The 27,489-nt window shown below is 48.5% G+C and overlaps 4 protein-coding genes across 4 annotated transcripts; 1 reads left to right on the forward strand and 3 right to left on the reverse strand.

The window, feature by feature from the left end:
- The first annotated feature begins 998 nt into the window (after window positions 1-998).
- Window positions 999-4,906, forward strand: LOC133927424 (ATP-dependent zinc metalloprotease FTSH 1, chloroplastic). The gene is made up of 5 exons (XM_062373888.1): window positions 999-2,320; window positions 3,218-3,464; window positions 3,556-3,739; window positions 3,834-4,005; window positions 4,482-4,906. The coding sequence occupies exons 1-5, from the start codon at window positions 1,085-1,087 to the stop codon at window positions 4,701-4,703; spliced, it is 2,061 nt and encodes a 686-aa protein (XP_062229872.1). The 5' UTR covers window positions 999-1,084; the 3' UTR covers window positions 4,704-4,906.
- Window positions 4,817-7,161, reverse strand: LOC133927425 (uncharacterized). Its single transcript, XM_062373889.1, has 2 exons — window positions 5,350-7,161; window positions 4,817-5,122 (listed from the first exon to the last, which is right to left on the reverse strand). The coding sequence occupies exon 1, from the start codon at window positions 6,978-6,980 to the stop codon at window positions 5,385-5,387; it is 1,596 nt and encodes a 531-aa protein (XP_062229873.1). The 5' UTR covers window positions 6,981-7,161; the 3' UTR covers window positions 4,817-5,122; window positions 5,350-5,384.
- A 9,094-nt stretch (window positions 7,162-16,255) lies between these two features.
- Window positions 16,256-17,305, reverse strand: LOC133926039 (uncharacterized). Its single transcript, XM_062371772.1, has one exon. The coding sequence runs from the start codon at window positions 17,235-17,237 to the stop codon at window positions 16,383-16,385; it is 855 nt and encodes a 284-aa protein (XP_062227756.1). The 5' UTR covers window positions 17,238-17,305; the 3' UTR covers window positions 16,256-16,382.
- A 7,456-nt stretch (window positions 17,306-24,761) lies between these two features.
- Window positions 24,762-25,810, reverse strand: LOC133926040 (uncharacterized). The gene has a single exon (XM_062371773.1). It carries the CDS (start codon window positions 25,618-25,620, stop codon window positions 24,793-24,795), a length of 828 nt encoding a protein of 275 aa, XP_062227757.1. The 5' UTR covers window positions 25,621-25,810; the 3' UTR covers window positions 24,762-24,792.
- Between the last annotated feature and the right edge of the window lie 1,679 nt (window positions 25,811-27,489).

The following is a 27,489-nucleotide window of genomic DNA, read 5'->3' on the forward strand; positions in this document are numbered from 1 at the left end:
TTTAAAAACCTATTTATTTATGCTTCTAACCTATAGACTTCTGACAAAAATAAAAGCAAAACAACCTAAAACAAAGATCTTTACTCTATGAGCTACTCACCCAATCCACCGTGAGAATACAAGACAAAGAGTTTTGTGGCCCCCAAAGTCATACCTGGCACAAACAACTAAGAAAACCAAACCAAACCAAGCACATTTCCTTTTGCCAGGAAATCTCTTCTTCTCCAAACAAATAAAAAAAGAAACAAAAAAATCTTCCGTTTAAAAGAAAATCTGTTCTTCGAGATGACACGTAGGCACACCCATTTCCTTTTCTTTTTGGCGAGGAGCGCGCACCCATTTCCCAGCAACAACATTAAGAAGGAATGCCTGAGCGAGTCATCTTATCCGTATTATAGACTAAAAATAAAGATTGAAACTGTTTTATTTTTCTTACAAATTTAGATCTTACATGGAGGTGTGCCAAATAAATCTTAACTCAGCCGGGAAAAGAGATAGTGTACATCATTTGTTTTGATTATCTATTATCTTAATATTTGAGGGAAAAATAAACAACCACGTTCGCTCTCAAAATTATAAAATTACCATTTTAATCTAAAAAGATATAGACTTCTCATTGTTATGAATATCTAATGGTTTATATTTAACTAAAAAGTTTATATTAAATATGATTAATAATTAGATAATTTTTTAATTTAAAGATATAAAAAATTAGCAGTTCGATTTTTATACCAATTGGAAAGCAAAATACCTAAACAAGGAGTCCAGACAAAATAAACTTAATAATAAAAGAATTAATTTTTAACTAAAAGTTATAGTAATAAAATATTATAGCAAGTTTAGTCGTGTTATTAACCCGAGTCACTTACTAGCTAAAAAAGATTAATTGACAAAAAGTGTGATGAACAGGTAAGTATACAAGGAAAGGATGGACACGTACTTACAATGAGGACTGAGGACCCCAGAGCAATCTATGGCCATCATCGTCTCCACGTGCAGGTCCAGCCGCGCGCCATCACTCCCTTCCCCTCTCCCTCCCACCCCAAGACCCAACCAACGCGGCAACAAGAAGCAAGCCATCACCATGGCGCCGCCCTCGCTCTCCGCCTCCCACCTCCTCATCACCGCCTCCCTCCCCAAGCCCTCCTCCCTAAGGTCGCCCCGTCTCCCGCAGCCCAAGCCCCTCCCCGCCGCGCTCCTCGCGCTCGCCGCTGCCCACGCGCTCCCCGCCCTCGCCGCTGACTCGCCGGCCCCGCCCCCAGCACCGGTCCCCGCGCCCGCGCCGGAGCTCCAGGCCGAGGCCCCCACACCGGCCGCCAACCCCTTCTCCAACTCCCTCCTCACGGCCCCCAAGCCCTCCGCCGCCGCGGACCTCCCGGAGGGCGCCCAGTGGCGCTACAGCGAGTTCCTCAGCGCCGTCAAGCGCGGTAAGGTCGAGCGCGTCCGCTTCTCCAAGGACGGCGGCCTGCTCCAGCTCACCGCCGTCGACGGTCGCCGCGCCACCGTCGTCGTCCCCAACGACCCCGACCTCATCGACATCCTGGCCACCAACGGCGTCGACATCTCCGTCTCCGAGGGCGAGGCCGCCGGGCCCGGCGGCTTCCTCGCCTTCGTCGGCAACCTCCTCTTCCCCTTCCTCGCCTTCGCAGGCCTCTTCTTCCTCTTCCGCCGCGCGCAGGGCGGGCCTGGCGCGGGCCCCGGCGGGCTCGGCGGACCCATGGACTTTGGCCGCTCTAAGAGCAAGTTCCAGGAGGTGCCCGAGACAGGTGTCACCTTCCTCGACGTGGCCGGCGCCGACCAGGCCAAGCTCGAGCTGCAGGAGGTCGTCGATTTCCTCAAGAACCCAGACAAGTACACCGCGCTCGGGGCCAAGATCCCCAAGGGATGTCTCCTCGTAGGCCCGCCTGGGACAGGTAAAACGCTCCTCGCGCGAGCCGTTGCTGGGGAGGCCGGGGTGCCTTTCTTCTCCTGCGCCGCGTCCGAGTTCGTCGAGCTCTTTGTCGGTGTCGGTGCTTCCAGAGTGCGCGACCTCTTCGAGAAGGCCAAGGCCAAGGCGCCGTGCATTGTCTTCATTGATGAGATTGATGCCGTCGGGAGGCAGCGTGGTGCGGGGCTCGGTGGCGGAAACGATGAGAGGGAGCAGACCATTAACCAGTTGCTGACGGAGATGGACGGCTTCGCTGGCAACAGTGGTGTCATTGTCCTCGCTGCGACCAACAGGCCCGATGTGCTGGACTCGGCGCTTCTACGGCCAGGGAGGTTTGATCGGCAGGTCACCGTTGACAGGCCAGATGTCGCCGGGCGCGTCAAGATTCTTGAGGTGAGGAGCCTGCTGCTGCTATCTTTTAATTGCTTTGCTGCTAGTAGATAACCTTCTGAACTAGTTATGATGGACTGATTTTGCTTAGAGCCACTGCCATTTATGAACTAGTCTAGCAAAGGGGACGCTTGCTTGGAAATCTACACACGCAGCTAAAAATCGAAACTTTGGAATAATTAGCCTGGAGATGTTCCGTGTCATGTTATAGAGTGTTATGATATACTGGGGTATAACTGATTTCGTTAGCTGAAATGGGGCAGATGTTCTGCAGTTGGTTTCCCCTTAAATTTGATAAGCCATAAGTGTGATTTGTTAAATCTAGCAACACTAAGAACCAAGAGTTTTTATTGTGGAGATTAGAGCTCATGTAGTTTGATAGCTTGGCAGAATGTCAGTTCTTGCTCATTGATACAAAGCTTAATAATCTTGTTTCGACAACTTATTTGGCCAATGTTTACGTTGTTGGTTTTGGATATGCACTTGTAGTTGTACATCACCTCCTTAGTTTAGACTGTTGATGATTCGATTAATACTTGTTGACATCCAATTTAGAGGATCACTTGTTGGCTTTTAATATGCACCTGTTTATCACTTGATTCACTTCCTTACTTAACGTTTTCTTCTAGTATCTAGAGTTGCAAAGTTTTGATTTCCAAACTTCACATTGTTGTGTCCTTATAGAAGTAATTTCTGTTTAAGTATTTCATTTCATCTTCCTAATTGCATTTACTATTTAATATGTCCTTGCAAGTTCCCAACCCTAGTAATTTCAATGTATTTTTTTCCCATCTACATCTATTAGAAAAGATTGCTTTTCCAATAAGTTCTCCTTGAACTTCCCTGCTTGATGTGTTCTTGTGTATACATGAGCTTACCAGACATGTTCTCATCTAATAGGTCCATTCCAGAGGAAAAGCATTGGCAAAAGATGTTGACTTTGAGAAAATTGCTAGAAGAACCCCTGGTTTCACTGGAGCTGATCTCCAAAACCTGATGAATGAGGCTGCCATTCTGGCTGCTCGCCGTGATCTTAAGGAAATAAGCAAGGATGAGATCTCTGATGCTCTAGAGAGGATCATTGCTGGGCCTGAAAAGAAAAATGCTGTTGTTTCTGAAGGGAAGAAGAAACTTGTGGCTTACCATGGTAACTTTTATCACCATAAATTGTAACTTGAAGTTGAACTCATCCTGGGGGCCACAGATTCCTAATCTGTTTTTTAATTTTGGATTTGCAGAAGCTGGTCATGCCCTCGTTGGTGCCCTCATGCCGGAATATGATCCGGTTGCTAAGATTTCCATCATTCCTCGTGGTCAAGCTGGTGGACTCACATTCTTTGCTCCAAGTGAAGAAAGGCTTGAATCTGGGTTGTACAGCAGGAGCTATCTTGAGAACCAAATGGCTGTAGCCCTTGGCGGCAGGTGCGGTTTTCATGAAAAATCTGTTCATTTTTGCATCCACTAGTTTCTTCTGTTGTGCAGAGTGCTGAACTGTGTGAGCTAACATGATTTGCAGGGTTGCTGAAGAGGTGATCTTTGGCCAAGAAAACGTGACAACAGGAGCTTCCAATGACTTTATGCAGGTCTCACGTGTCGCAAGACAAATGGTCGAAAGATTTGGGTTCAGTAAGAAGATCGGACAAGTTGCGATTGGGGGACCTGGTGGAAACCCTTTCTTGGGTCAGCAGGTATGCCACTATAACTGAAATAGACTTGCAAGAAAAATCATTTAGGCCGGAATCAGAAACTGTAAAATATATGTGAAGAACTTGGCGTGCAAACTTCAACAATTACAACACATCAGCTCAATATTTGTTGTCCTCATCTACTTGGTGCCCTGGAATCACTACCAACGTCTAGGAAAGTTCTATGTTCAGTGCTGCCCACTTACCCTGATGACCACTGCATCCTGGCTTCCAGTCTTCTAGTTTTCCCCTAACACGCCACTCCTATACTGCCAATTATGTCATCATCAACGTCCTGTTTCAGATCAACAGTGTGAATAGGCACGTATCTCATTTTGTGTGGCTGCTGCTAGACCCTGGTTGCCTTGCCTAACATGGAAGTGTCTCACTTGGATTAGCTACTGCTTCTCCGAATTTCTCTCGCTATTTCTCAGAAACTATGTGTCATAATTTGACTGATTTTCTCATTGTTGTCGCAGATGTCGAGCCAGAAGGACTACTCGATGGCGACCGCGGACATCGTGGACGCTGAGGTGAGGGAGCTTGTGGAGAAAGCCTACTCGAGAGCAACGCAGATCATCACCACGCACATCGACATCCTCCACACGCTCGCTCAGCTTCTGATAGAGAAGGAGACGGTGGATGGAGAGGAGTTCCTGAGCCTGTTCATCGATGGCCAGGCCGAGTTGTTTGTTGCTTGAGGCAAAGAAGGCGTGGAGCTAGCTCAGTCTTTGCGCGCTTTTTGCGTTGAGTGATCTGTGCTGGTAAACACAAGGGGAAATGGAGTGCCCAACTTGTAGGAACCACATCGATGTAGCCAAAGATGTTTTTGCATACCTGTGTAGTTAAAAGCATCTACTGACATTGAGCTAGTAAACCACTACTGCTTACTGTTATAGCACAACAGACCTGTCGCCTGTGAAAATTAACCTGCTTATACGGAGGCTAACACGGGCCCCGTAAGAAAACAATGGAGGCTTAAATTCTGACAAATTCGAAATCATCGGCAAATTCATTGGTTCTCTGTGCTTCCCCTTTTCACTCTGTAGGTCTTAATTCAAAATCATCGACAAATTTCGATCGTATGTTCTACATGCTTTCACCATTCTTCACCAAAGATCTGCACAATCATCAGCAAGGGCATATAACAAATCTTATCTAGTACTGCTTAAGAGTCTCTTTGGAACGCTGTATTCTTAAAACGCCCTAGCATCTTCACACAAAGCTTAACTGGAGCACTCTTTCTTCTTAATATAGTGATATGTAACTCTCTTACAGGTTCGAGGAAAAAAACAAAAATGAAACAGTGAACACAGATAAAGCAGAACTAGTAAACTATATGTAGACCTATATGGCAACCTGTCTTTTTGTGGTGCACTGGTTCATCCTTCGAATAACTCTTCCAACATCTCCTCCAGGTTCTCGGGAGTGACTCCTGGGGTGTCGATATTGTTATCCTCCAAGAATCCTGTAAAGGCCGGGATGACTTTCTCGACGATGGCTTTCCGCAGCCTTTTTCTGAGCTTAGGGTCTGGGACCTTCCAGAGCTTTTGGGCTGTGTAGGTCTTCTGAAACTTTGACTGGAACTTAGGCAGTGGTGAGTGTCTCCTGAAGCAATGAAGTGATGTAGGACTGTGCAAGCATTTCAACACCGGTGTCCAAGATGCTTGGAGATAACTATTTATGTAGCCGTCGATTTTGCGAGCAAGGGCTTGCATGGGGACAGCCAAGAACCGATTTGTATGAAGCTTCTGCGACATGAAGTAGGAGTTGTTGATCAAGAATAGAAACCTGAGACTGTGATCCGAGAATAATGTCTGCGACTCTCTCACAAGCTTTTCTTCTAGGGAACAAAACACCTCCCTGATGAGGCTGGTGGAATGACAAATAATCTCAAAGTCAGCCACACACTTACCACGGAGAGATGCTTCGTAACTAGTCGAAAGTACATCGATGTAGCTTATTGCGGATCGAGTGACCTTGTGAATGTCAGGCGATCTTTGGGGAGTTTGAGTAGCCCACAAAGATTCGTCGTCGTACGTCAAGGACATGATCCGGGTCCTGATGCAACTTCTTGTATTACATATGGCCTCATCCAACTTGGCCAGTTTTGCTAACAATAGGCCAGTTATCCTTGGCACTTGTACATCGGATGACGAACAAAACCATAAGTCCCAAAGCTGGACCTTCTCGGAGGCCCCGGAGAGAGCGTCACGAACGTCTATCAGTGCCTGGAGCTTCTCAGCTGGTGCCGCTGCCGCCCCATTGCTAGGAGCAGCAACACAATGTTCACTGCAGCTAGGATGAATAATAGCCAGATTAACAACGGTGTCAACGAAAGGGAGCATCTTCGACAAGGTTGCTTCCACAAACCGTGCAAAATCACAAGCAGGCGGGCAAACAGTTTCTTCCAGCTCCTGGCTATGGCTATACCATCTATTGAAGCATCTAGATAAGTAACTGTTAATCTCCAATAGGGCCAGGATCCAGCTCTGTGCAAGATGCTGGAGTTGCCGCGAGATGAGGATACTGCCCCTGCTCCCTGAGGACGCATCATCGTCAGCGAGGTGGAGAACCCAGCCGACGTGCAGCTCCGAGAGCCACCTGTCCAGGCCAATACAGACGTCGCTACAGAATTCATGGACCAGATGGCTCTTGACGAGCCCGCGCGCCTTCGCCCTCTCTTCCTCGGACTCCTCGGCTCTTTCTTCGTCGAGCTCCTCAGCTTTTTCATCCACGACCGGCGCCTTGGGCAGAAAAATAAACGGGTGGAAAACAGGACCTGCTGCAGGTTCTCCAACTGGAGTGGAAGTGCTGGTGTGGCTGCGGGTGCTCGAGGCGGTGGTAGCTGAAGAAGGGGTAGCGCTGCTGCCAAGGTAGGATCGCGATGGCTGCCCGTCCGTCTGGAGTCTCCGTGATCTGCCTCGCTCGGTGGATGAGACCCTCGACATCCATGATCTCCGCCAGGCCGCCGCCATGCGATCGAGCTTGCTAGCTAGCTAGTTGGATTCTGTCAATTCTATGGATTAGATGAGGGACGCACCTGGAATCGATCGCTGAGAAGAGCAATGCAAATAACCAAGGAATCCAGCCGGCTCAGAGCGCGTTCTTGACTTGACCTGTGCGGCTGTGGAACGTGTGCGCTACGGCAACGCGTTGCTGAGTGGTTTGGTCATGTAATACCCCGAATATTAAGAAATAAATCGTGAATATTTTAAAGTGCTGATCAGACCAAGGTTTCGTTTGGCATAACTTCATATCTAAGAGATCATACGTGGGAGCTCAAATCGATCTGCTCCCAGGCAAGGATACGGGTCCAGACCAGGGTTCACGTTACCGACCGGAGGTCGGTTACCGACCTCTGGCGGTAACCGAAAAACCTCGATAACCGCGATTACCGGTCAAAAATTCAAAAAAATTCGGAGAAAATTCATTCGGCAAATTTTAAATTTTTGCGAAAAAATCATGTTTTTGCCCTCTCGGTAACCGAGCGGTTTGGGTCGGTTACCGAGCGGTTTGGGTCGGTTACCGAGCGGTTTTCTCGCATTTTGGATTCGGTCGGTTACCGAGCGGTTTGGCTCGGTAACCGCTCGGTTTTCTCGATTTATCGAGCGGTTTTATCGAATTTCAGCGCAGTTCAACAAAAAACCTAAAAAAGGGTTCAATTTTGTAAAATCAATAACTAATTCATCCGAGCTTCAAATCAAGTGAAACAAATTTTGTTGGCTTCCTTGTAACATGATCTACATGATAAAAGTATTTATACTCATAAAAAAGTTCAAAATTTTCTGTGAGAAATTTTATTTGTTAAACCAAGGTAAATGCATAGTTTACTCTTTGCTAATCCAAAAATCATGAAACTAATTTTGTTAGTCTTCTTACATGATCCTATATCTTTTAAAAATATATGAACTCATGAATTAGTTATTGTAACATGCATGATTGTGTAAATGTGTTGCGACTAGATTAATTCATAACTGACCCATCACACCTTAAAAATTAGTGAAACCACTTTCATTAGCTTATTTATATTATGATTTACGTAGAAAAAATAATAGTAGACATGAAAAAATTAATTAAAGTGATGTTTCTTAACATATTCACTTTATGCTTGTGAACTTTGTAAAAATCATAGAGAATTTAATAAAACTCTAAATAAAGTGAAATCAATTTTAAAGGTTCTCTTAAAATATGTTTTATACAATAAAAATATGTGTTTGCATGTTACACTTTTCCTTAACGTGAGTTAATAATTGAGCCGCACGCTTCAATTTTTTTCATTTTTTTCAAACTTTCTCCCTATAGAATATGATGCAAACGACATTATTTTTGAAAACTTTTTTCACAGAAGTTCTTAGAATTGTGTCTAGTTTTTTTTAAGATTTTTTTTGAATTTTTTTATTTTTTCGAATTTTTTGAATTCAAATTTCGGTTACCGAACGGTTTTTGAAATCGGACCGGACCGGGAAGGTCGGTAACCGCGATTTTTGAGCGGTTACCGACGGTTTTTTGAACCCTGGTCCAGACTTCCTGGTGAAGGGGCATTGCATACAGAGATGGACACTCGACTCCATTGGGCCATCACACAGGGCACAGGCCGGCTGATATGGCCATCCACATAGCGCTAAGTTATCCGCAGTGAGTATCTTATTTTGGATCAAAGTCCAGGTGAAGAATTTGCATTTGTTCTCTGCATGGGCCTTTCATATGTAGTTGGTTTGTATGTTTCGAAGCTGCCGTTGAATTGTACCTCAAAAGTGGATTTGCCGGTGTATTCCCCATCGAGTGTCTATCGCTAGCGGATAGTGTTTTCCCTCTTCGGGTGTAGTTGGATCGGTTGTAATTTGATCCACAGGGCTACGAATTCCTCAATCTCGATTCATAAACGAATATTGAGCTGTGCAGATCGGAAGGTTTTTGACGATGTGCAGATCGGAAAGTAGTGTTCTGTCGCTGTAGTCCGCCAGCAAAGGTACATGTCTTAGATTTTTTTTTTCTTCATGTGTGGCATTGTAGCTTTATGTCAAAGCCTGTTAGGATGGTGCCCTGGGGTTGTCATTTGTGCTGTACGCTTGGTACTGCTATCCAGATTTCTGGATTGATGCTAGCAGAAGGCTTACGGTGCTAATTGAGGTGTCTTAGTGACAAAACCAAACCAGGGTTCATAAACGAATAACGTAGAGGCTGGTTTCAGCTTTCGGTCGACTATTAGAGAGTTAATTTTGGATCTATGTAGTAGGATATGTGTCTTCTCAGCTGTCTTCTTTTGTTAATTAGGATTAGGATGCCTTGAGGTCCAAACTCGACTCGGTGCCTAAATAAAGAATGAAGAGTATATTTCTAGCTTGCCGACTATTGTTTGTTTGCGCAAATAAGATGCACAGTTTGAAATTTGCAACCTTTACAAGAATGCTGTTTGGAAATTAGGTGATCGTGGACAACGGGAAGTTTTTGTGAACCTGGATAGTATCAGTTCGGAACCAGGGCTGGTCACCAAAATGAAGGAAGAAGAATAGTTCAGTGGTTTTCTAGTTAACAGATAATTATTTGCCTAATTCTTGTGGCCTCCGAGAGTATCCCATTGGGCTATGCTAAAACGTCAAGTGCCACTTTGAGCTGTACTCGTCATGCATGTTGTAATGTATTTCCCATAGATATTTAATATGAAGCACTCCCTAGGTTGTGCATTGGTTTGAGATTCCAAATGTGCTCGCTAAATCGGTGTTGGGTTCGCTTCTCTCGTGGATGTTTGTCCGGTCGGTTAAGACAAGTGCATGTCGACTTCTGTGTGATGCTATGGTTTGCTCGCTGGTTGATTTTTGACTTGTTCGATTATGTTATTTCAATTTTCATATTTTCATGTGTTGGCTTGATTCAAGTTTCTTGATAATGTTCCTTTCAAAGATGATTCGAGATTCAAGTTTTTTCCTTTCATATGATTCATGTTTCGGGGGTTTTCTGAAAAACATGGGATGTGCAGTTTGGTTCTTATATTTATGTTCCTACGAGTAATTTCTGACCCCACTTGTTCGGCTTTACCAATAAATACTAAGGATATATTCAAGTGTTATTCGTTTCAAATGGAAACTACTATTTTAATGGGGGGTATTGAAGACAAGAGAATTTTCCTTCAATCCTGGTTCTTCACTGACTTCTGATATGTTATATGTTCTTTCAATTTCATATTATACTTGCTGAGTGTTTTCAATTTCATATTATACTTGCTGAGTGTTTTTATTCATACTTGTATTTTATTTGGTTTTCAGGTACCGAATGGTCGTGGCATGCATGGGATGAGATTAGCACCATGATCTGAATACACACACCAATATTTATATTTAGTCTTCATATTAATTCGTTAGAACTCTATATTTGTTAGTTACATTCAGTTAAACAACTTTATGGTTCACATAGTCGAGTGGTTGTAGTGGTCGTATGTACCTTCTCGAACCTCCAGCATCGGCTTCTTCGTCGCCAGTGTCATTCCACTGCTACCGCCATGGCTACCCACCATGCAGTCACCTCCCCTTCCACTTCCTACAGCTGGCGGCACCCTTACCACGCCACCCACTGTCCTCCTCCATCATCTCTTCCTCCCCAACCTTCATTAACCACTTCGACTAGGATATCCCGGCCCTCACTTTTCCCACAGGCGGTTCTCCGTCATCCGTGGCCAGTGGTGCCACCCTACCTTCTAGCCTTCCCTCTAAAGTTGCCAGAGGAAAGGAGGCCCCTCGCAATCCCCGAACCCTAACCCTAAGTCACGAGGACGAGCTCAGGTGGTGGCGTTGGGCTTGAGTGAGCTCGAGAGGGCAAGAGGAGGAAGTGAGAATCACTGTCGTCTGTTTCATGTGTGCACGAATCTCAAAGCTAACCGGTTGAGGTTAAAACTGAGTTGACCAATACATAGAAAGGGTGCATCCAGTTTGGTGACTGGCCATTTGGCCCACTACTTATGCTGCTGGGATCTGGTCTGCCTCGTGTTTGATTGGCCCACAAATTTTTGGAAGCTTCTTCCCCCTGCTGGGCTTAGGGGCTGTTTGGTTTACAGCCCTACTGCGCCAAGCCAAAATTTGTTCATACCAAAACCAGGGCAGTGCCAAATCATGGATTAAAAAAGTGGTGTTTGGATGGTGGTCAAACCAATTTAAAGGAGGCTTAGACAAAACATAGGCAAAGAATAGTGTTTGGATTGTAGACATGCAAAAATTTGCCAACCTTGTGTGTATGATATGTGAGACCTATATGATATCTAAAATTTTTAGTATTGAAGCATAGTAAACATGGTTCTTATTTTGTAGAATAAATTGTAAGTAATTCAAATGGTCAAACGTATCTTAAAAACGATAACCGGTTTAGAAAATATGACCATTTGAAACTTTTTAACTCAAAAAACAAAATATTTATAGTGACACATCAGGAAAAGAGATATGGCTGCAACGCTAAAATCAGTGAGACGAGCTGAGGACCTGACATGGGCCAAGAACCATATACAATTGGTTTTTTTTATAAAGTTTTTTTAAAAGAAGAAATATCTCTCTTACTTTCACATGTATCAGTGAAATACATTTTATGAACCGACATAGCTGCCTCATGCAACGCCGATATTGAATAAGACTGTGTTCTGAAACCTGTATAGTCCATGATATCGTTGTGAGACCGTACGTATAGACAGGCGTTCTCATCTACGATCTGCTGGGCTAGAGCGACCGGTTGAAGTTGAAGACTCCAACGTGTCGAAACCTGAACCATGTCTCTCTACTGTGAACGCAGCACAAAGTCCGGCCAGGGTCACTGGCTCCTGAGCATTTTTTGCCGAGCCTGCGCAATCGATCTGTTCGAGGTCCAACATCGGCTGTGCCAGATGAAGAAACGGCACTTGGACCTTCCAGAGCTGCCTGGCGCCGTCGAGGATCGCCGATTGGCCAAGGAAGAAGATCCTCTAGGTTGTCACACCCGGTTTTAAAGAAAACAACCAGATGTATTCCACATGTATGTCAGGATCAAGTTTTACATACATACAGCGACGTCATTAGTGATAACATAAACTGTGTCTCAAATAACGTAAACAATCCTTACAAAAGGACCCGTAGGTCTGAAAGAAAATACTAATAAATCTTCAATTGGCAGCGGAACACCCATCCATCCACAGGCGTTGTCCGGGGGAAACACCAGCCTAGGACATGGTCTTCAATCAACACCTTCTTCCTTCTAGAAATCAGCGTCCTCGCCCGGGACTTCCTCGAAGACTTCACCTTCTGAGCAGCATCCGAGGGTAGGGAAAAGGCAAGCGTGAGTACATAAAGTACTCAGCAAGTGGAGGAAAAAGATGACATGCAGGCTATTGACAAGGAAAGTTTAACTTGGGGATTTACTGTGACTATGCTCAGCTAAAACAGACTCAAACAACCTAGCAATCCTATTTACTAGATTTTATTCCAACAATATAAGAACATAACTCATCGGATTCCATCCGACTACCAGACTCACCAGATGTCCCATATCCGGCTACCGACTCATCGGGAATACCACCACCCGACTACCCAGACCAACCCTTAAAGTTCTCATCTAATCCTGAAGAAGTCCAAGCCGCTCTTGACCGTGAGCACGGCTGATCGATCAGTTATTTACTCTGCAGAGTTTGCACACTTTACCCACGAGTCGTGATTCCCTTTTTGCCTTACACTTCCGGGGTGTATGGCCGGGGTCTCACTACAAGGCTGTTACAAAGTATCTCCACATCTATAAGCACCCACTGAGGTTTCACCGCTAACAGGGATCCCATCCACTGCAGAGGCCCCCTCTTGTGCCACCGAACCAACCATTGGTGCGTACAGAATGCGAAGAACACTAATTACTTAGCCAGGCCGTACCCATATAGGCCTCATGGTTGTGCTGTTTTGCCAGGTTACAGGCTCCAAGAACCGGTCCTTAGGATCCCGCACAAGAACATACACAAACCCTGCTGTATAGCTCCACCACATACTAGCCATCCAGTTGGGATCCCTAAATTCAAGTTACTACAAGGTTATCAATTCTCCCAAGTACTTGTTCCATAGTTATTAATCAAAGTTCATAATGATTCTAATCCATGACTGCACTAGCATGACTACCCTTTTACAGGACCCAAAAACCCCAAAAGAGGCTACAAGGAATGACCATACAAATTCTAGTAAACCCTATTCATGGGATTCAAAATTAGACAAGCATGCAACTAAGGAAAAGTAAACTATAATGATCTATGGTGAAATCAAGGTGATCAAGGACACTTGCCTTCGTAAGTTGGCTGCTCAGAATCTTCGAAAACTTGGTCTTGAATGCTGGCACTCTGCTCTCCTCCTAAGCCGAAGAATACACCAGAAAGAAATAACAAAACAGCTAAGTACAACACACTAAACAGGAGAAACTAACTCTAAAAAGGCTAAGAACGGAAAGTGCACGCTGCTACGATCTCGGGGGCGCGAAAATCACCTAAATCGGAGGTCGTATGGAAAAGTTACACTAATTCTACTCTACAGGGGCTTTTCTGAAAGTTTGCAGGGACTAAATTGTAAAACAGATAGTTCTAGGGGCTTAAGTGCAAAGTTCAGGGACCTAAACATAATTACCCTAAAATTCAGGGGCCTAATTGCAATTATCCTATAGTCCAGGGGCCAAATTGTAATTATTCAGAACTATCTAAGGGCCTATATGCAAAAACAGTGAAGCCTAGGGGTTTCCTTGCAAATCTCCCTATTTTCCGAGAATAGGTGGAATTCTTTTTATACTGAAAATCCTAATTAATGCGCAATGCTGATGTCACAGGCTGACTGGGCTGCTGACTGGGCATCCACTGCTGACTGGGCTCTGCCACGTAGGACAGGGGCATCCACGTGGCGCACTGACGTGTCTCTGCTGCTGACTGGGTTTAAGAGGGACACGTGGCGCAATCTGGACGGCTAGCGAAGGGGTATCTTTGCGATCTAATCAGGAACGTTCAAAGGGTATCCGACGGCTAACCTTGAATCTTCCTTCTCGGGTCGGCGGCGCGAGCTCAGGGCGGCGGTGCTTGACCGGAGAGTCGCCGGAGTGGAGCTCCGGTGGCTGGACTTTGACGGCGAGCGGCGGAATACGGAGAGGAGACGACGGCGAACCCGATTGAGCAACACGTCCGCGTCGGGGTGGCTTCCAACGGCTCGGCGACGGCGAGAGGCGGCGGCGGGATCGGAGCTCGGTGAAGGTGCCGGTGCGACGACGGAGCGGCTCGATTGGCGGTCGGGAAAGCTTCTAGGGAGGCATGCGAAGACGGAGGAGGCATCAATCGACCGTAATATGGCTCGGGGAGCGCTGACGACGGAGAGAGGCGGCGGCGCTTACCGGTGCGCGATGACGGCTCGGTCTGGCGGCGGAGAAGCGTCGGCGAGCAGCGAAACGGGCTCCTCCCGCTACGGCGATGCTGGCGGCGAGCTCGGACGCGGCGGGGAGGTTCGGGCGCGGAGGATTGCTCGGCGACAGCAGCGGCTATGGCGCTCGGCGAGCTCGGGTTCTTGCGCGTGTGCAGGGGGGAAAAGGCGGCGCTGCTGGGGTTATATAGGCGAGGGCGGCGCAGGCTGTTGCGGGGCGCAGCGCGTAGGGCGGACGGCGCGACGAAATCGGACTCGGCGCGCGGCAGTTCGGGATCGGTTTGGATACGGGCGCGGGTTGTTGCGGGGCGCGGCGGAGACGACAGAGCTGACGGGCGGGCCCCTCTGGCAGCGACGCGCGCGCGGGGTGGGCTGGGCTGGAAGCAGATGGCGCTGGGCCGGGCTGCGGAGAGAAAACGGGCGTCACATAGGTGCCAGAGGCCGACCACTTCCAGATGAATTGATCCTGACGCCGACCACATCGATCCATCTTCAGCCTGCCCTCGAGAGCCTCCTGAACCGAGCGCTTGTTCCTGACTCTGAACCCATTGAGCCAATTATCTTTCCAGAACAGGGCCGACCTGCCGTCTCCGATGTGCACTGATAGGGAAAGCCCATGTGTTGCAGGATCTCGAGAAGGAATAGCCATAACACCAAATCAAATTGAAGTCTTGGCCATGTCTAGCTTGAGCAGGATACGGGGCACCTTTTTGGTGTACAGGGCTTTGGGCGTATAGAAAGTTATCCTGGATAAGGCGCTTCTTCTTCTTGACAAAAGCAAAAGCACTCCGGTTCTTGCTGACCAGGTTCCAATGCATCTTTCTTTTTCGGTAGCAACATGAGCAAGGCATCGTTGAGGTGATGAAAACTGCGGCTGCCAACGCATTGAAAGCCTCAAGCACCTGACGTTTGATATGATGTGCCATGCCAGGCCGACTTTATAAAAACGACCAGTGAAACCACAGTGGAATCATCAGGCGAAAACTTTGTTGCTCCATGTGAAGAGGCGACCATGGAGGAAGATCTCCTTCAGTTCTACATCGTTTAGGAAACGGGTTTCTGAGGCCGGGAGGATGTAGTAGTCCAAACCAGCGCCTACAGATGATCAGCACAGCTTTAAGTTTCAGTTGCTTAATTTGCACAAGCTCACAATCTTTTGTGCCAATCCGTTCCTATGGATTGAAAATTAACATAACTCCAGGAGACGGTACCTGCAAATTATTGATGAAGATCAGACAGAAATGTATATCTTTGCCAGCAGCAGCAGCAGAAGAGAAGAAGAATTCACTCTTATTGCCTTATTGCAGTAATCACATACATAAGCACATATTGCTTCGGCTCATCGATATTGATCACAGCCTCAAAATTGGTCTCTTTACATGTAAGCTGCAGTTCACTCTCAACAGAGATACAAAGTAGTTCACTAAAGGGAGTATTTAAATTTCACTTGCTTAATTTGCAACTAAATATAACTGCGTAGTAACAATCTTTGGTACCGCATGCCAATCTTTTCCGTGGACTGAAATTTAACATGACTCCAGGATATGCATGCTGCAAATTCATGATCAATATCAGACTGAAAATGTACACGGCCGGCACTTGTTTTTTTTTTTTGGAAATTAGAAGCTTTATTATCTCTTATTATTATATTAAACTGATATAACCGTACAGGAGTTCACTCGGCCTCTACATATCAAATTAAGATGCACATAACTAAAATACAATAGACACCAAAGACGCTAAGCCCAAAACATAGTATAGCCGAACGAGCCGGAAACATATCCCGTAGCTATGGTTATTATACTTAGTACGGCCGGCACTTGCTAATGAGCAGCTTCTTTGCCAAAGAAGAAGAAGAAGAATTCACTCTTATTGTCTCATTGCGGCAATCACATACACCAACATATCACTTTGGCTCATGAATATTGATCACAGCCTGAAGACTAGTCTCTTAATTATGCAACTTCACCAATATAATCACCACCACGTCTAATATAATTAAAATGTTGGCGTGTGAACGTTGAGGAGGGAAACCCTGGTCTGCACTAGACTCCTAAACACCTTCTCACTCTCGCTCTCCAACTCTCCGATGCACAGCTCCAGCTCCTGCAGCTTCTCCAGCGCCACCGCCTCTCTCTGCTCCTCACTGGCAAGCCTCTTGCTCCTGGACGAAGCGTTCACCAACGCCAGCCTCTGCTTCTTGGACGAGGAGGACGGCGACGCTGCCACTGCTGCCGCGGCGTCGGCGACGGCGCAGACCTCCAGGAAGACGGACGCCGACGCCACCGCAGTGTCATTGATGGCCTCGGCCACCGTACTCACGATCTCGGGCTCAGCGGACGCGCTGCACGACACCAGACTGGCCCGCGCGCACCTGGCGGCCTCGCGCGCCACGGCGGCGGCGAGCTGTTCGAGCTCCTTCCCGACCTGCCTCTGCGCGCGCGCGGCGGACGCGAGCTTTTCTGGGTCGCGCCTCCGCACGGCAGCCCGCAGATCGGAGGCGTGCTGCCTGAGCGCGAGGAGCGCGGCGAGGAAGGAGCCGAAGGCGTCGGCAAGGACGAGGAAGCCGTCGAGAAGGCTATCCGTGCAGGCGGCAGCGCCGCGCACGAGAGCTCCCTGCGCAAGAGGCAGGTGCAGGAGCTCGTCGAGCACGCAGAGGAGCGCCCTGACGTGGGCCAGCGACAGCGGGTTCTGGCCTGGGTTGGACGTCCACGAGCGCAGCGCGAGGAGCTGGTCATCGACGTGCATCAGCAGCGGGTGCGAGTGGCACGGCACGCTCGCTGACCGCACGTGCCCGGCCAACGATCTTGCCGGCCTGCCGGGGATCGGCGGCACGGTCATCATCGGTGCCATCGCTCGTTGCGATCTCTCTGTCTTTAGCCTTAGCGTCGTTATGTGGCAGTGTGATCGTCTGATCGGCGCAATGGAATTGAGTTCGATGACAAGACAAGCGTGTGCGTGCGGCGTGTATATATAAACGAGAAGAAGACGACGAGGAGGAGGAGGTAGCTATCTGGAGCTGTTGAGTTGTCGAGGTGCTGGTCACTGTTTGAAAGTGCATGCACACGGAAGCAGCTCGAGCTTCCTTCACCGACGAAGCTTCCATGAAGTGGACGTCTGCATGTCCGCCACGTACGGTTTTGGACACCAATCGCCGTCCGATTGAGAACAAGCGGCCAAGATCACACAACATCTCAATCTTGATCGATACCGTGTATTGATTCTTGGATCAGACGTTCTCTGCATAATGGGTCCTGTTTGGAATTCTCCATGTTTCCTATCGAAATTAAACAATTTTTCGTGAGATTCTTGTAAAATTTATGTGAAATTCCTAAGTTCCAACTAGTCCCTCGACCAAACAAAACAAGTTAGAATCGAGATCCCAGGATGGCAATGGCGATGGGAGCAGTTTGAAGGAGTAGACTTTGGGGGTATGGCTGGCAGGCACCATGCCAGCTGTGGATGTCGCGGTGTTGCCGGTGGCCGGTCCGGTGGACACATTACAATATGGTGCACGAGGGCATCTCTTCTCTTGGACCTGAAAGAAACCCATCGGAGACGACGATCGATAGGGATTGACCTAGGGAAGAAGTGCAAGCTTACAAGCGATGAGCCTCTTTTTTCTATCTGCATGATCCCCACTTACCAGGCTGTTCCTTATTAGATTGATCAGATGATCATGGTTACATCACCCGAGCTTCGATCTGTGCAGACTGCAGACAATGTCGATCGACGAGACATGACAGGTGTGCTACATATCTTGCACTTGTGACAACTCAACCGATCGATAGATCGATCCAATTGTGAATTTGTTAATCACGCAGTCGATACGGTTTTAATTTGTTAATCAAGTAGAGTAGACTGTAGATCAAAGTGGACTAGAGAGCTAGATGGATCGGTTTTGGTGTTGAGATTCCAAATGTCTCCTCTCCTGACTCGTGTGACGGAAATGCTAATTAGCTGTAACCCTGACGCGGTTAAGGTCGCCAGCGGCGCAGTCAATAGGTAGCCGCGGTCTTTTTTGCTCGTTTTGATTGTTTAATCTGAGGCACATGTACGTTTCACGTTCTAAACTTCTAGCTGTTCAAGATTAGCACAAGAACAAACTCTGTTCTGGCATGAACTAGGGCAGTTGCATGAGGCTTGAAACTTTGAGATCTATAGTATTGATCCAAATTAAAACTGGTTCAGTTGAATAGTTTGGGAATAACAAATTTACTTGTTTGGGTGGATGGGTGAGGCCCAATTATTCCTTTGTTGGAAGGGAAATGAGCTAATTATCCTACCAACACAAGGTGGGTGGGTCTAATTCCTGTCTACGCAACGGTAAATTTCTCGAGAACAATGTTGGTTAGTGAAATGCAAATCCGCGTGTATGTGCACGCAGAGGGCCTTATCACAGCCATCCACTCCTCCCACGTGGCATCCATCTACCCCCGTGATTCTTACACCAAGATTCTTCTCGCTTACCCTCCAAGCAAATCTCAATGCAAACAAATGACTCTAATAATCGTGTTGGTTATCCTTGAATAACAACTAAAAGGTCATTAATTAGTTCTTTGACCTCGTAGAAAATCCTCAATTAAACCCACTTACAATGAAGTTAGTAGGGCTAGAATAGTGGCACAAGGCATGGAATTCTTTTTAAGCCATTTTAATCTATTATTTTAATAATAATTTGTCCTAAACTAAATTATAGGAAGTAACCCATTTGGTCATGTTGCCTTTCATGATGTGGCAAATGACTAATGTCATGCCACATGCTTTGGCATGACAAGCTTTTCCTGTCGACATGAAGCTGACGTGGCTCTTTCTCTGTCACGCCAGAGCATGTGGCACAACTAGCCGTCACGCGATGTGGTTCATAATATGACATTCAGGGTCATAAATATTTTATTTGCTATCAAAGTTTTTCAATATACAACCATACACATACAGACTAGCCAATTAAATAATTTCCACCAACACATACAACATGGCATATACATATACACTAGCCAATCCATGGCATACAGCAAAAATACCACATGCAACTATTTCAACATGTCAAACAGGCCGACAGACACCAAATTGTGATGCAATGTGGCCTTGGATCGAGCCAAATCCAACCATAATTCACAAATTTTGAACATTCATGTTAAACCATAGCTCACCTAAATATCCTAAAATCTACGAAATAGAGCAACAAACAAGAAGATGGTAGAGGATATATCTTCCTAGACACGCCCCAGTGAAATGCCCTTGAAATCGGGCCTCAAATCATCGAATTGGGAATAGGGGGAGGAGCAGCCAACAACAAGGTGCCTGTGCTCGGGCTCAGGTGCAGTTGAGGAAGAAATGAGGAGAGAGAGAGGAAATAGAAGGATGCGGCACGGTCTCTGTATCAGCAGTTGTCGTGCCAGCCCGCCTGGTGTGATGGCTTGTTGTATCAGAATATGGCGTGACAGAGTGAGGGATACATCGATTCCACGTGGATCGGTTGCTGCCTCACTGGCTGCGTACCAGCATAGCAAAGCTTGTCACGCCAAAGCATATGGCATGACAGTAGTCATTTATCGCGCCACGTGCATCGACGTGACCAAAAGATTACTTCCTGCAAATGTAGTCCAGAATGAGTTATTATTAAAATAATAGATTAAAATAGGTTAAAAAATTCCAAGACATGAATACCATATAATTGAACAGCACATGGATTAGTACACGAATACCATATGATAATTGTATTACCACACAGAGGTACTACTATAGAAAACAACATCACTATGGGATTAAAAATGACATCACTATCGATTTTTAAAACGACAGTGATACTATTAGAACCAATAGTAATAGAGTTATCACTGCCAGTTGGTGTTACAAACAGACAATAATAATTGATCCTAAATTTGACATTTTTGGATCATTTTTTTTTTGCACTCGCCAACGATCCCCCATAGCTTCCCACGGGCTTTTCTAACTTGTGATCAAAGACCCCCCGTGGCTCATATGTTGCTCTCACTCGAAGTTAGCGAATTACGCGCCTGTGCATTTTGTGGGATTCGAACTGGCGACCTCCCCCTTGCACAGGAGCTTCCTTACTATCTCACCTCACAGTTTTATCTGATGGCTATGTTAAAATTTATTATTTTGATATTTTCTCCTCAATTTTTTGGATGATTATTTGGGCATGCCTTTAAATGAAAAATTTATCAACTACAAAGTTGTACATCTCATAGAGATATACAATATTGATATAAAGTTTGTCAACGGAGATGTTGTGGACAACTCCGGCCGGCTGCTGATGGCGGAGGAGGACTGGCTGGCGAAGTGGAAGCACAAGCTTCAGATCGACACATCGTCGAGCAGCGGGAAACTCGGAGGACAGGCGCAGTCCAAAGGGAAGCCGAGCGCTCGTGTCAACGCAGGGCGTGGTGATGGGCGCAACACCGCTGTGAAGCTCATGTCAGAGGGAACACCTCGACGGAAAGGGAAGTGCCGCAATTGTGGCATGTATGGCCACTGGGCAAAGGAATGCTAGAAGCCGAAGCGGGAGAGGTGAGAAGAGGCGAACCTGACCAAGGCTGATCCAGATCAGCCTGCTCTCCTCCTTGCACACGAGTGCAATGTCGCGGTGACCACCTCCCAGAGCGTGTTTCTCAATGAGGAGCACGTGTTCCCGGTGGACGGCGACGACGACACGTGGTACCTCGACACCGGCGCGACAAACCACATGACGGGCTGCAGATCGGCACTCACGTCGCTCGATGAGTCCATCCGTGGATCGGTGCGATTTGGTGATGGATCCATGGTGGACATCTGTGGTCTGGGCGCCGTGACCATGGCGAGCGCGAACGGCGAGCACAGGGCGCTCACTGAGGTATACTACATTCCTAGACTCAAGAGTAATATCATCAGTCTTGGTCAGCTAGAGGAAGGAGGATGCAAAATCGTGATCGATGAAGGCGTGCTGCGTGTCTATGATCGCGAGCGCGCGCTGCTGGCGAAGGCATCGCGCACCAGGAACAGGATGTACACTTTGAAGCTGAACCTGGTGGCGCCGGTGTGCCTATTGTCCAAGATCGATGACACGGCCTGGCTGTGGCATGCCCGCTATGGGCATCTCAATTTCAGGTCGCTCCATGACCTCAGTGCCAAGGAGATGGTGGAGGGCATCCCGCTGATCCAGCGCGGGGAGAAATTCTGTGATGGGTGCGCTCTCGGCAAGCACCATCGCACGCCGTTCCCACACGCGACGTCGTACCGCGCGGAGCGCGGTCTCGAGCTATTCCATGGCGACTTGTGCGGTCAGATCACTCCACCAACTCCGGGCGGCAAGAGATACTTCCTGCTAGTTGTTGATGATTACAGTCGCTATATGTGGATTGAGCTGCTGTCGTCCAAAGATGAAGCCCTCAGGTTTCTGAAGAAGATCAAGTCGGGTGCCGAGGTGGAACTCGGTGGCCGGCTCAAGGCGTTCCGATCTGACGGGGGGGGGGGGGGGGGCGAGTTCAATTCGATCGCCTTCGGGTCATTCTGTGAAGAGAACGGCATCAAGCACTACACCATGGCCCCGTATTCTCCTCAGCAGAATGGGGTCATGGAGCGGAGAAATCAAACGGTGGTGGAGATGGCGCGCTGTATGCTGAAAAGCATGAGCGTTCCGGCGGCGTTCTGGGGCGAAGCGGTGACAACTGCGGTGTACGTTCTGAACCGGTCGCCGACCAAGAGCTTGAGCGGCAAGACTCCATTTGAAGCTTGGTACAAGAGGAAGCCGAGTGTGCGGCACCTGCGCACCTTTGGGTGTGTCGCCTATGCCAAGCCAGTTGGACCGGGGGTGACCAAGCTATCGGACAGGTCAGTGCCAGGGGTGTTCCTCGGCTATGAAGCAAGCTCAAAAGCCTATCGAGTCTATGATCCTGTATGCAAGAAGCTGATGGTCACCCGTGATGTGAAGTTCGATGAGAAGCAACCCTGGGATTGGGCAAAGAGAGGAGGTGGATTGGGCAGGAAGCCGACTGAGTCGTTCATAGTCGAGTTCGCTGTCCCTGACGGAAATCCGACAACAGGCAACAGCGGCGCTGATGGTGCTGCCGCTGAACGCGTTGCCGATGCGGGGATGCATACTCCGCCGATGCCCCTTCAAGCTGATCCAGCGTGGAGCGCCTCGTCAAGTTCAGTACCAACCTTCTCATCACCAAGCACTTCGTCAAGTCCGCCGGCAGGAGCGGCGATCACATCTGATGCAGCTCCAACCCAAGTTGAATGGGCCACTCCACCCTCCAGCGGTGAAGTGGACTCAGATGGAGTTCCTCTCCGGTTTCGCCGAGTCTCAAACCTCCTCGACACAACCACGGAGGTCCTGGATTTCGACTACGGCGACCAGTGTCTTCTCGCTGCTGAGGAGCCAAGCAGTGTGGAGATGGCATTGGCGGATGAAAATTGGAGACGGGCAATGGAGCTCGAAATGGAGGCCATCAGAGAGAACAACACCTGGCTGCCGGCGACACTGCCAGCAGGTCACAGAGCCATAGGGCTCAAATGGGTGTTCAAAGTGAAGAAGGACCCGGTGGGCAACATCGTCAAGCATAAAGCCCGTCTGGTCGCAAAGGGATACGCGCAGCGGCAGGGGGTGGACTTTGATGAAGTATTTGCCCCGGTGGCCAGAATGGAGACAGTGAGGCTGCTCATCGCGTTGGCGGCGCAAGGTGGATGGCAGGTACATCACATGGATGTTAAATCAGCATTTCTTAATGGAGATCTTCTGGAGGATGTGTATGTACAGCAGCCACCGGGCTTCCAGGTTGGGACCGCTGAAGCTCCAGTTCTGAAGCTGCGCAAGGCTCTATATGGACTTCGTCAGGCGCCGCGTGCATGGAACGCGCGTCTGGATCAGGAGCTGATTGCTCTCGGCTTTGAGAGGTGCAAGCAGGAGCACTCAGTGTATAGGAGGGGAGATCAGCACTCATTCCTTGTGGTAGGAGTGTATGTAGATGATTTGATCATTACCGGGCCAAATGTCAGTGACATTCGGAAGTTCAAGCAGGAAATGATGCAGCAGTTCAGCATGAGTGACTTGGGTCTCTTGACTTACTACCTGGGAATTGAGGTGAAACAAGGAGAAGGTGAAAACACTCTATGCCAGAGTGCCTATGCTGCAAAGATACTGGAATTTGCAGGGATGGCAGGCTGCAATCCATGTCAAACCCCTCTGGAGAATCGAACTAAGCTGAGTAAGAAGGATGCAGGCGAAGGTGTTGATGTCACAAGATATAGAAGCATAATTGGGAGTCTGAGATACATTGTCAACACAAGACCTGATCTGTCTCACTCTGTTGGGCTGGTGAGCCGGTTCATGGAAGCTCCTGGTGTACAGCAATGGGCAGCAGTGAAGCACATCCTGAGGTACCTCAGTGGAACCATGGGATATGGGTGTAGGTACAAGAAAGGGGAGTCACTTGAGCCATCGTTGGTTGGATTCAGTGACAGTGATTTCGTCGGGGATATCGATGACCGGAAGAGCACCACTGGTGTAGCTTTCTTCATTGGGTCAAGCTTGATCAGCTGGACGTCACAGAAGCAAAAGATTGTGGCTCTTTTGTCCTGTGAAGCTGAATATATTGCAGCGGTTGCAGCCGCCTGTCAAGGCGTATGGCTGGGTCGGTTGATCGGTGAAATGCTGGCAAGGAAGGCGATACAGGTGAATCTGCTGGTGGACAACAAGTCGGCGATAGCGCTGAGCAAAAACCCGGTGCACCATGATAGAAGCAAGCACATTGACACAAGGTTTCACTTCATTCGTGAGTGCATCGAAGATGGGAGGGTGAAGATCGACCACATCGGGATAGCCGGGCAACTGGCGGACATCTTCACCAAGTCACTTGGGCGCGTCAGGTTCGTCGAGCTTCGGCAGATGCTGGGTGTCGTCGAGGTGCAACGGATTTAGGGGGTGAATTGTTAGTCAATAAACCGTTGCATGTAATCAGCTAGGCAGTTAGCGGGTGCGTGTGGCCAGAGGCGTGCATGGTTCACGGCGTGGCCCGGGTCTTTCGGTTTGTTGAGCGCCACAGCGAGCACGGCCACACGTCGCGAGCGTCGCGGGTAAAACGCGCGCTGCGCACCGTGGGCGGTGTGGCGTGGGATTCGGTCTTCTCCTGACCGTGTAATCCAGTGCTTAAATAGCAATAAGATCGGCAACCGAAGTTGCAACGTTGTGCAGCAAAACCAAACCAGTTTCTCGCGTTCGTGTGTGTTCATCCGTGTTCATCCGAGTTCGTGCCGAGCAGCGCCGTGCGCGGTGACCGGACTGCGTTCCAAGAGCTGTCCCAACAGATATGTATGGCAAAATTTTCCTCTTTGTATTTGCTCTGTTTCTATGTACAGTATGGTAGCTAGTGTACAACAGTTAGCTTTTCCTTCTCCTTTTCTCATTCTAAATTGCCGGAGTACGAATGTTGAGCAGCGAAACCCTAGTCCGAATAATGCTCCTGAACACCTTCTCGCTGTCGCTCTCGCACTCATCAATGCATTGCTCAAGCTCCTCCATCTTCTCCGGCGCCACCTCGGCCGTCTCCGGTGCGGCTTTCTTGGCGAAGGCAGCGAACGCCGCTGTCTTCTTGGAAGAGGACGCCGCGGCCGCTATCGACGCGGCCGCCCAGAACACGGCCGCGGAAGCCGCGGCACTGGCAGCGGCCGCCTCCATGAGCGCGGTGGCCATCTCGGTCTCCTCGGCGGTGGCGCCGCCAAGGCCCAGGCGAGCGCACTTGAAGACCGCGCCGGGGGAGACGGTGGCGGCGAGGCGCGCGAGCTCCTTCTCGTTCCTGCGCTGAGATCGCGCGGCGGACGCGAGCCTGGCTGCGTCGCGCCTCCTCAGGGCAACCTGAACGTCCGCGACGTCCGCCTTGAGTGCGAGGAGTGTCTCCTGGAAGCCGCGGTGCGCGTCGGCAAGGAGGAGGAAGGCGTCGAGGAGGCGGTCGGATGCGGCCGTTGCGCCGCGGACCGCGTCCTGGGTCTCCGGGAGGAGGAGGAGCTCGGCGAGCGCGGTGTGGAGCGCGTCGATGTGGGCGAGGCCCGAGGATGGCTCGGTGGGGTCGGCGACCCAGGCGTGGACGGCGGCGATCTTGCTTTGCAGGTGAGCTAGCAGCGGGTGGGAGCGGCACGGGAGGCTGATGGAGCGGGCGTGGCACGCGGCGGCGCGGGGCTTGGAGGAGCTCGCCGGGCTGAGCGGGAAGGAGATGGAGCGACCGACGCCCGGCGCCATTTTGATCTTGTGGATAGATCTCTTGTGTTTACTTCTCGTTCTTGGATGTTGTTGCTGCCAGCAGATCTGTGTTTGTTTGTGTGAGATGGGAAGGAGGAGAGGAGCGAGGTATAGATATATGGAGGGACGAAGGCAGGCGAAGGAGCGAGCTCGGCGAGTGGCCTGGTGGTTGCACGTGTGGGTGGGTAGCAGCGGGTGATCGAGGAGGGCAGGTAGGAAAGGAGCTGCATGGTGATGGTGCCGTTCAAGTCAAACTATTCCTGCAATGTAGTTGCATTGCATGCGTGCGTGCGTGCGTGCCTAGGTGTCATGTTGGCTCCAACTGCAAAAAGGTGAGGTGTTGGACATGCATGCGATGCGATCCAATGCAATGCAAGAGGACTCAGCTGCATGCATTGCATGATCTGTATGTAATGTAACACACGCACGCAGCCCATCTAGCAGGTACGAATAGCTAGGTACCATGCATTATTTTGCAGGCTCGCCAGCAACCGGACACACGGCTGGTGACTGCAACACTCGGATCCACGCATCGACCTCATATCATATGCGCTACCAGTAGTGCAGTGTCGCCTCTCGCCAGCTACCAGATTCCAAATGTTTCATCTCCATTGTGGACATCTCACGCACTGCTCATCTGGCATGGCGCACGACTGCACGCATGGTTGTCGCCTACCCTGTCATCGTGTAAATCCTAGCTAGCTAGCTAACCAAGCTTAGCCACCCTTCGGTTGTTGAATGTGTGTGTGTGTATATATAAAGCTTTTTTTTACTCCTACTTCTCCTTTAATGGGTGTTAAAAAGGAGTACGCACATCTTAAGAAATAGAGTGTGTGCATATATATAGAGAGAGAGCTATCACCTGGTTGGTCAATAATTCCGGGCTTGTTCAAGCTTAACAATACAAGCCCAACCACCGCATGAGCGCCCAGGTTTCTGAGTTTTTGTAGTTTAATTTCTTGCACTGTACAAACAGAGGAAACAAAAATAATTCAGTTTACTCATATATATGTTCCTTTACTCTTTTTCCTGAAAGTAAGAACAGTTAGCTAATCTAGTCATTTTGAGACTCACGATACTTTGGTCATGAAATTGTAACCTTTAAATTAAAGTACATAATCCATCAAAACAGTGCACATGAGAACGTATGGTAGCATGCATATCTCATTAACTCTTACTACTATATAAAGGGTTATTCCGCTAATAATTGATAGTGATAATATATCACTAATGGTTCATAAACTCAAGACGTACATAAAAAGCCAAGCTAACAAGAACCGAAAATGATAGTGATTATTATTGTCGATTCTTGTTATGAACCGACAATAATACATCACTGTCGGTTCTTAGCTAAAATCATCAGTGATATATCATGTCGGTTTGTAACATGAACTGACAGTGATAATGGCTATCACTGCCAGTTGTATTTACAAACTGACAGTGATAACTCAAAAATCGTATGAATTCGTACGCCCGCCTGCTCAGCTCTCCCGAATGCCTTTAAATTTCACTCGATCGCTCTCACTCAATCGCTCATCTCACTCGCTCTCGCTCTCACACTGGATCTCTTCTGCCCTCTCCCCTCCACCGCCGCCACCACCACCGCAATGGATCCACCACCTTCTTCTCCCACTATCGCCATTCCACCGCCACCCACACTCGTACCGTCACCTGACGACGAGACAGAGGCCCCGCCGGAGAGCTAGGACGAGGTGTAGTCCTTGGGCTCCGGCAGGTTCCCCCTCCGAGGACGATGTTTGGGACTACCTCCTCGATGAGCCAAAGGCGAAGAGGCCCCGGAGCTCGGATGAGGAGGAGGAGGAGGCCGATGCATGGGAGGAAGCCACGAATGACGAGGGTGATGACGAC

This window comes from Phragmites australis, chromosome 8 (assembly GCF_958298935.1).
Source record: "Phragmites australis chromosome 8, lpPhrAust1.1, whole genome shotgun sequence".
In the NCBI taxonomy this organism is placed as follows: domain Eukaryota; kingdom Viridiplantae; phylum Streptophyta; class Magnoliopsida; order Poales; family Poaceae; genus Phragmites; species Phragmites australis.